This window comes from Oncorhynchus mykiss, chromosome 11 (genome assembly GCF_013265735.2).
Source record: "Oncorhynchus mykiss isolate Arlee chromosome 11, USDA_OmykA_1.1, whole genome shotgun sequence".
Lineage (NCBI taxonomy): Eukaryota > Metazoa > Chordata > Actinopteri > Salmoniformes > Salmonidae > Oncorhynchus > Oncorhynchus mykiss.
In genome coordinates this window covers 78,151,586-78,161,025 of record NC_048575.1, presented here as the reverse complement: position 1 = coordinate 78,161,025, position 9,440 = coordinate 78,151,586, and the positions used below count along the sequence as shown (strand labels likewise).

Sequence of the window (9,440 nt, the reverse complement as noted above, 5' to 3'; positions counted from 1 at the left end):
GTCTGGTAGAGAGGAGGAGAGAGATACTCTGGTCTGTAGTAATGTTATAGTCTGGTAGAGAGGAGGAGAGAGACTCTGGTCTGTAGTAATGTTATAGTCTGGTAGAGAGGAGGAGAGATACTCTGGTCTGTAGTAATGTTATAGCCTGGTAGAGAGGAGGAGAGAGATACTCTGGTCTGTAGTAATGTTATAGTCTGGTAGAGAGGAGGAGAGAGACTCTGGTCTGTAGTAATGTTATAGTCTGGTAGAGAGGAGGAGAGATACTCTGGTCAGTAGTAATGTTATAGTCTGGTAGAGAGGAGGAGAGAGATACTCTGGTCAGTAGTAATGTTATAGTCTGGTAGAGAGGAGGAGAGAGATACTCTGGTCTGTAGTAATGTTATAGTCTTGTAGAGAGGTGGAGAGAGATACTCTGGTCAGTAGTAATGTTATAGTCTGGTAGAGAGGAGGAGAGAGATACTCTGGTCAGTAGTAATGTTATAGTCTGGTAGAGAGGAGGAGAGAGATACTCTGGTCTGTAGTAATGTTATAGTCTGGTAGAGAGGTGGAGAGAGATACTCTGGTCAGTAGTAATGTTATAGTCTGGTAGAGAGGTAGAGAGAGATACTCTGGTCTGTAGTAATTTTATGGTCTGGTAGAGAGGAGGAGAGAGACTCTGGTCTCTAGGATTGTCTGGTAGAGGAGAAAAGAGGAGAGGGGGAGAGGGAGGAGAGTATGAGAGAGGGAGAAGACGTGAGAAATAGAGTTGAGGGGAATATGAGAGAGGAAGAGGGAGGAGAGTATGGGAGAGGGAGAGGGAGGAGAAAATGAGAGAGGGAGGAGAGAGTGAGAGAGGGCGAGGGAGGATAATATGGGAGAGGGAGAGGGAAGAGAGGAGGAGAGTATGAGAGGGGGAGGAGGAAGCTCCAGTCCAGTTCTATTAATGATCAGCTCAGTCAGGAAATGAATCATGATGTACACAGAATGCTATCATACTGAGTGAGAGACAATGAGTAATACTGGAGGGGAGAGGGGGAGGAGGGGTTGAGGAGGGGGGAGGGGAAAGGGGGAGGAGGGGTTGAGGAGGGGGGAGGGGAGAGGGAGAGGAGGGAGGAGGGGAGAGGAGGGAGGAGGGGAGAGGGAGAGGAGGGGAGATGTGAGGAGGGAGGGGAGATGTGAGGAGGGGGGAGGGGAGAGAGAGAGGAGGGAGGGGGGGGGGGAGGGGAGAGAGAGAGGAGGGAGGAGGGGAGAGGAGGGGGGGAGAGGAGGGGAGATGTGAGGAAGGGAGGGGAGAGGGAGAGGAGGGGGGAGGGGAGAGGGAGAGGAGGGAGGAGGGGAGAGGAGGGGGGAGAGGGAGGGGAGGGGAGAGGAGAGGAGGGGGGGAAGGGGAGAGGGGAGGAGGGGAGGGGAGGGGAGAGGAGAGGAGATGTGAGGAGGGGAGGAGGGGAGGAGGGGAGATGTGAGGAGGGGAGAGGGAGAGTGGTGTGGTAAAATAAACACAGGTGTACGTGGTGTTTGATAACCAATGGAATGCAATGCAAACACGTAAAACTCTTTCAAATCTCCATCTAGTCTCATCCCACTCTCACGTCCCTCTAACTCAAAAACACTCCAAGAGCCAAAGAGATGATTCATTAATACTTTATATACAAAATTCTAATATTAGTACAAGTATATTCAACATTTTCGCAGCATTATAGTATTAATGATACATACTTTACGTATATGAATCTTTTCATACATAAAAATGCACAACTCAAGGTCTAGTTCATTTTGATTGTACTGTACATACATGCTCTGGTGTTAGGATTTTCTTTACAAACTGCTGTGATGGTTTTCTAACTTACAGAAAGATGAAAACAGTTTGAGTGTCAGAGTTCACTTGTCAAAAAAACAAAAACAAAAACAAAAAAACTAAAAGAAACTAAATGAAAGACAGGAACAAATGAATAAAAGTAGAAAGTGAACACTGCATTACTTGGCACGTTGGTGCACACTCCATCCATCCCCTTCTCCATCTATGTGATATTATTGGATGGCCCACCTTTCAATTTTCTCTTCCAGCCAATGGCAGGCAGGTAATATTTGTGACATTCACAGAACGCCCGATGATTGGTGGAGTTAATTTTGCATGGTCCGATGGCCCGGGTTTGCTCATTTTAGACCATTCCATTGGTCCTTACGTGAAATCTCCACCCACACAAGGCGCCGGGGCCATGCAAAACTAACTCCACCAATGAGCAATGGTGGAACTTTTTTTGGGGGGTGGGGCTAACATGAGAGTCAGGTCTCAGTAAGAGGATGATTGACAGCTGACAGAGGTCAAGTATGACGTGGTCATTAATAACACCCCGTGTGTTTGTGGTAATGATAGGGATGGGGACAGACACTTCTAAACATTACCTGGGAAGAAAGGGGAGGTAGTTAACATACTCTAACATTTGTTCATCATGAGGTGTGTATCTGGACATGAGATTTATAAAAAGTCTAAATAACTGACCCCCCCCACCAACAAAATAAACAAACTAGTCAATCTTTGGCTATTTCCATTCCATGTAGACGTACAGGTAAACAGTATCTGCAGTAACAGTTGAAAAGAGAAACTTAAATTGGCAAAATAAATACATAAATAAATACATTAACAAATACAAAATCTAGAGAAGAGATTAAAGGTTAAAGGTTATGTCATGAGTATAGTGTACTGTATGGGAGCATACAGCCCCCCCCCAGGCTGAAGTGGAGTGGGTCGATGCTGGAACCATTAAGCTCACACAGCTCTGTTCTGTTCACACAGCCGTCTGACAGTAAAACACCCCAAACCCTAGTCTGGACTACACCCTGTCAACTAACAGACTAACTCTAGTACCACACCCTAGTCTGGACTACACCCTGTCAACTAACATACTAACTCTAGTACCACACCCTAGTCTGGACTACACCCTGTCAACTAACAGACTAACTCTAGTACCACACCCTAGTCTGGACTACACCCTGTCAACTAACAGACTAACTCTAGTACCACACCCTAGTCTGGACTACACCCTGTCAACTAACATACTAACTCTAGTACCACACCCTAGTCTGGACTACACCCTGTCAACTAACAGACTAACTCTAGTACATCACGAACCTCACCTGTTTTTATGGTCTGCGTATGTTCATCTATCACTATCAAGTGAAATCATTTCAACCAGGGGCCGATAGGCAGCCATTTTCTTCCCAGTTCAGGTACATATCCCTGTAGTTGTGATGGTCTGAGGAGGGATGGGGGTTAGCGCTGTGATTTTAAGGCTATGTAAACCACAGGGATGGTACTGTAGTGACCCTGGAGACAGGTCAGATCAGATCCATCCACATGTGTTTTCATCACAGGTTAGGGTGATGGGTGTTGGGCAACAGTCTCATGTGTTTTCATCACAGGTTAGGGTGATGGGTGTTGGGCAACAGTCTCATGTGTTTTCATCACAGGTTAGGGTGTTGGGCATCAGTCTCATGTGTTTTCATCACAGGTTAGGGTGTTGGGTGTTGGGCAACAGTCTCATGTGTTTTCATCACAGGTTAGGGTGATGGGTGTTGGGCATCAGTCTCATGTGTTTTCATCACAGGTTAGGGTGATGGGTGTTGGGCATCAGTCTCGTGTTTTCATCACAGGTTAGGGTGATGGGTGTTGGGCATCAGTCTCATGTGTTTTCATTACAGGTTAGGGTGATGGGTGTTGGGCATCAGTCTCATGTGTTTTCATCACAGGTTAGGGTGATGGGTGTTGGGCTATGCGTATCAGTCTCATGCTAGTAGCTAGTAGTATATAAAATCATGTACCTATAAGGGTTGTTCTGATATAGCCCCTGGTACAGTAAGCAGACATTCATTCACGTGTGTGTGTGTGTGTGCGTGCGTCTGTGTGTGTGTGTGTGATATGAATGCAACGGTGAAGGTATGTGGTGTTGTGTCACACTCCACTATGTTGATGCATACAGTGAACGTCTCCGATTGGTCCCTCATCAGTCACGTGCCTGCTCCAGGCCCTCTCATTGGCCCAGAGGACCAGGAAACATAACATTTATTAACTTCTATCCTGATGTTCATCTCCCTCTCTTCCACGGAGCGTGTCTCCTCTTTCAACTCCATCTTGTGATAGGCTCTCATCTACCTATCCTCCCTCCTCCTCCCCTCTCCTCTACCTATCCTCTCTCCACCTCCCCTCTCCCTCTCCCTATCCTCTCTCCTCCCCCTATCCTCTCTCCTCCCTCCTCCCTATCGTCTCTCCTCCCTGTCTTCTCTCCTCCCTGTCCTCTCTCCTCTCCCCACCTCTCCTCTCTCCTCCCTGTCCTCTCTCCTCCCCTCTCCTCTCCCCACCTCTCCTCTCCTCTCCTCACCTCTCCTCTTCATATCCTCTCTCCCCCTATCCTCTCTCCTCCCTGTCCTCTCCCCACCTCTCCTCTCCCTATCTTCTCTCCTCCCTGTCCTCTCCCCCCTTCTCTACCTATCCTCTCTCCACCTCTTTTCTCCTCTATCTATACTCTCTCCACATCTCCTCATCATCTGCCCTCCTCTACAGGGCGTGTCTCGGCCTTCAGTTTGACAAAGTCCTTGGCCACCTCGTCGGCCGCACGCTGAGACAAGATACGCATCACCGTTACGCCCGTCTCGTCCTTCTGGATTGTTCCGCCCAGCTGGCACCAGCACACACACGACTTCCTGTCAGCCACGTCTCGGAGCTGGACCACGGCCACGCCCACAACACGGTCGGCCCGGCCGAAACAGTAGTCCTTCACCGTCACCTGCAGCTCATAGCAGTCTGGAGACTCCTTACCCAGGATACTGTTGGAGGGGGAGAGCGAAGAGGCAGAAGTGGTTCAACATTGTTGTATAGTGTACACTACAGACTAATGGTGGAGTCCTAACTTTAAATCTGTGCATATTACTGTAAATCCAACAGTGGAGAATAGACGGTTGTTGTAAAGTAGGATCTACATCTAACAGTGGAGAATAGACGGTTGTTGTACAGTAGGATCTACATATAACAGTGGAGAATGGATGGTTGTTGTACAGTAGGATCTACATCTAACAGTGGAGAATGGATGGTTGTTGTACAGTAGGATCTACATCTAACAGTGGAGAATGGATGGTTGTTGTACAGTAGGATCTACATCTAACAGTGGAGAATGGACGGTTGTTGTACAGTAGGATCTACATCTAACAGTGGAGAATAGACGGTTGTTGTACAGTAGGATCTACATCTAACAGTGGAGAATGGACGGTTGTTGTACAGTAGGATCTACATCTAACAGTGGAGAATGGACGGTTGTTGTACAGTAGGATCTACATCTAACAGTGGAGAATGGACGGTTGTTGTACAGTAGGATCTACATCTAACAGTGGAGAATGGACGGTTGTTGTACAGTAGGATCTACATCTAACAGTGGAGAATGGATGGTTGTTGTACAGTAGGATCTACATCTAACAGTGGAGAATGGATGGTTGTTGTACAGTAGGATCTACATCTAACAGTGGAGAATGGACAGTTGTTGTACAGTAGGATCTACATCTAACAGTGGAGAATGGATGGTTGTTGTACAGTAGGATCTACATCTAACAGTGGAGAATGGACGGTTGTTGTACAGTAGGATCTACATCTAACAGTGGAGAATGGACAGTTGTTGTACAGTAGGATCTACATCTAACAGTGGAGAATGGATGGTTGTTGTACAGTAGGATCTACATCTAACAGTGGAGAATGGACGGTTGTTGTACAGTAGGATCTACATCTAACAGTGGAGAATGGATGGTTGTTGTACAGTAGGATCTACATCTAACAGTGGAGAATGGACGGTTGTTGTACAGTAGGATCTACATCTAACAGTGGAGAATGGATGGTTGTTGTACAGTAGGATCTACATCTAACAGTGGAGAATGGACGGTTGTTGTACAGTAGGATCTACATCTAACAGTGGAGAATGGATGGTTGTTGTACAGTAGGATCTACATCTAACAGTGGAGAATAGATGGTTGTTGTACAGTAGGATCTACATCTAACAGTGGAGAATAGACAGTTGTTGTACAGTAGGATCTACATCTAACAGTGGAGAATAGACGGTTGTTGTACAGTAGGATCTACATCTAACAGTGGAGAATGGACGGTTGTTGTACAGTAGGATCTACATCTAACAGTGGAGAATGGGTGGTTGTTGTACAGTAGGATCTACATCTAACAGTGGAGAATGGACGGTTGTTGTACAGTAGGATCTACATCTAACAGTGGAGAATGGATGGTTGTTGTACAGTAGGATCTACATCTAACAGTGGAGAATGGACGGTTGTTGTACAGTAGGATCTACATCTAACAGTGGAGAATGGATGGTTGTTGTACAGTAGGATCTACATCTAACAGTGGAGAATGGACGGTTGTTGTACAGTAGGATCTACATCTAACAGTGGAGAATGGATGGTTGTTGTACAGTAGGATCTACATCTAACAGTGGAGAATAGACGGTTGTTGTACAGTAGGATCTACATCTAACAGTGGAGAATAGACGGTTGTTGTACAGTAGGATCTACATCTAACAGTGGAGAATAGACGGTTGTTGTACAGTAGGATCTACATCTAACAGTGGAGAATAGACGGTTGTTGTACAGTAGGATCTACATCTAACAGTGGAGAATAGACGGTTGTTGTACAGTAGGATCTACATCTAACAGTGGAGAATAGACGGTTGTTGTACAGTAGGATCTACATCTAACAGTGGAGAATAGACGGTTGTTGTACAGTAGGATCTACATCTAACAGTGGAGAATGGACGGTTGTTGTACAGTAGGATCTACATCTAACAGTGGAGAATAGACGGTTGTTGTACAGTAGGATCTACATCTAACAGTGGAGAATGGACGGTTGTTGTACAGTAGGATCTACATCTAACAGTGGAGAATGGATGGTTGTTGTACAGTAGGATCTACATCTAACAGTGGAGAATGGACGGTTGTTGTACAGTAGGATCTACATCTAACAGTGGAGAATGGACGGTTGTTGTACAGTAGGATCTACATCTAACAGTGGAGAATGGATGGTTGTTGTACAGTAGGATCTACATCTAACAGTGGAGAATGGACGGTTGTTGTACAGTAGGATCTACATCTAACAGTGGAGAATGGACGGTTGTTGTACAGTAGGATCTACATCTAACAGTGGAGAATGGCTGGTTGTTGTACAGTAGGATCTACATCTAACAGTGGAGAATGGCTGGTTGTTGTACAGTAGGATCTACATCTAACAGTGGAAAATGGATGGTTGTTGTACAGTAGGATCTACATCTAACAGTGGAGAATGGCTGGTTGTTGTACAGTAGTATCTACATCTAACAGTGGAGAATGGACGGTTGTTGTACAGTAGGATCTACATCTAACAGTGGAGAATGGACGGTTGTTGTACAGTAGGATCTACATCTAACAGTGGAGAATGGATGGTTGTTGTACAGTAGGATCTACATCTAACAGTGGAGAATGGACGGTTGTTGTACAGTAGGATCTACATCTAACAGTGGAGAATGGATGGTTGTTGTACAGTAGGATCTACATCTAACAGTGGAGAATGGACGGTTGTTGTACAGTAGGATCTACATCTAACAGTGGAGAATGGATGGTTGTTGTACAGTAGGATCTACATCTAACAGTGGAGAATGGATGGTTGTTGTACAGTAGGATCTACATCTAACAGTGGAGAATGGATGGTTGTTGTACAGTAGGATCTACATCTAACAGTGGAGAATGGCTGGTTGTTGTACAGTAGGATCTACATCTAACAGTGGAGAATGGATGTTTGTTGTACTTGACCTTTTTATAAAGCTTCTGTAATTAATATTTACTTCAAAGTAATCTCACGAGCCAAACCCTCTAGTTTTGGCACTTGCGCTGCCGTAGCGCCAGCAGAAAATAGTTGTCAGGTGGTGAACACCTGAAAGTGGAGTTAAGGTGAAGGGCGACCTACAGGTGTTGGGTGGAAACACGGTGGGTTAAGAACTCACAATTGGAAGGTCTCATTGTACTTGGCTGTCCAGCTGTTGTTCTTTGACTTGGTGGTGAACTTCCTCTTCTGGGCTGCAAGGAGCGGACCAATCATATTGACCTCCACGAAGGGACGGAACATCCCTGATGTCTGCCACCTCATGTCATTCACCGCTATCACTGTAGGGGGGAGGGGGGGGTTGAGTGAGAGAAAGAGCGAGGGGACAACAGGTGAGAAATTAAAGCAATCGGTGTGAGAGCAGTAGATGGAAGGAGAAGGAGATGGAGAGATGAAAAGATGAGAGATGGAATGATGAGAGATGAAAAGATGAGAGATGGAATGATGAGAGATGGAATGATGAGAGATGGAATGATGAGAGATGGAATGATGAGAGATGAAAAGATGAGAGATGGAATGATGAGAGATGGAATGATGAGAGATGAAAAGATGAGAGATGGAATGATGAGAGATGAAAAGATGAGAGATGGAATGATGAGAGATGGAATGATGAGAGATGAAAAGATGAGAGATGGAAAGATGAGAGACGGAAATATGGAGAGTTGAGAGACGGAAAGATGAGAGATGGAATGATGAGAGATGAAAAGATGAGAGATGGAAAGATGAGAGACGGAAAGATGAGAGACGGAAAGATGAGAGACGGAAAGATGAGAGACGGAAAGATGGAGAGTTGAGAGACGGAGAGATGAGAGATGGAATGATGAGAGATGAAAAGATGAGAGATGGAAAGATGAGAGACGGAAAGATGGAGAGTTGAGCGATGGAGAGATGAGATGGAAAGATGAGATGGAGAGATTGAGAGTTGGAAAGATGAGAGACGGAGAGATGGAAAGATGAGATATGGAGAGATGAGAGATGGAAAGACGAGATGGATGGAAAGATGAGAGATTGAGAGATGAGATGGAAAGATGAGAGATTGAGAGATGGAGAGATGAGAGACGGAAAGATGAGATATGGAAAGATGAGAGATGGAAAGATGAGAGACGGAGAGATGGAAAGATGAGAGATGGAAAGACGAGAGACGGAGAGATGGAAAAATGAGAGATTGAGCGATAAAGAGATGAGAGACGGAAAGATGAGATATGGAGAGATGAGAGATGGAAAGATGAGATATGGAAAGATGAGAGACGGAGAGATAGAGAGATGAGATAGAAAGGTATGAGATGGAAAGATCAGAGATGGCGAGATGAGAGATGGAAAGATGAGAGATGATGAGATGAGAGATGAGAGGGAAAGATAAGAGATGGAGAGATGAGATGGAAAGATGAGAGATGGAAAGATGAGAGATTGAGAGATGAGATGGAAAGATGAGATGGAAAGATGAGAGATTGAGAGATAGAGAGATGGAAAGATGAGATATGGAGAGATGAGAGATGGAAAGATGAGAGATGGAGAGATGAGATGGAAAGGTATGAGATGGAAAGATGAGAGATGGAAAGACGAG

At 45.4% G+C, this 9,440-nt stretch overlaps 1 protein-coding gene across 2 annotated transcripts in view; it reads right to left on the bottom strand.

The window, feature by feature from the left end:
• Window positions 1-4,438: 4,438 nt before the first annotated feature.
• The window catches only part of LOC110536437 (protein unc-13 homolog B), a 126,315-nt gene continuing 121,313 nt past the window's right edge, over window positions 4,439-9,440 (bottom strand). For both annotated transcript variants that reach the window (XM_036936444.1, XM_036936445.1), the window contains 2 exons: window positions 7,998-8,157; window positions 4,439-4,800 (listed from right to left, as the gene is read on the bottom strand). In XM_036936444.1, coding sequence (XP_036792339.1) covers window positions 4,518-4,800; window positions 7,998-8,157 — 443 coding nt within the window. In that variant the 3' untranslated portion in view covers window positions 4,439-4,517. The remainder of the gene's footprint in view (window positions 4,801-7,997; window positions 8,158-9,440) is intronic.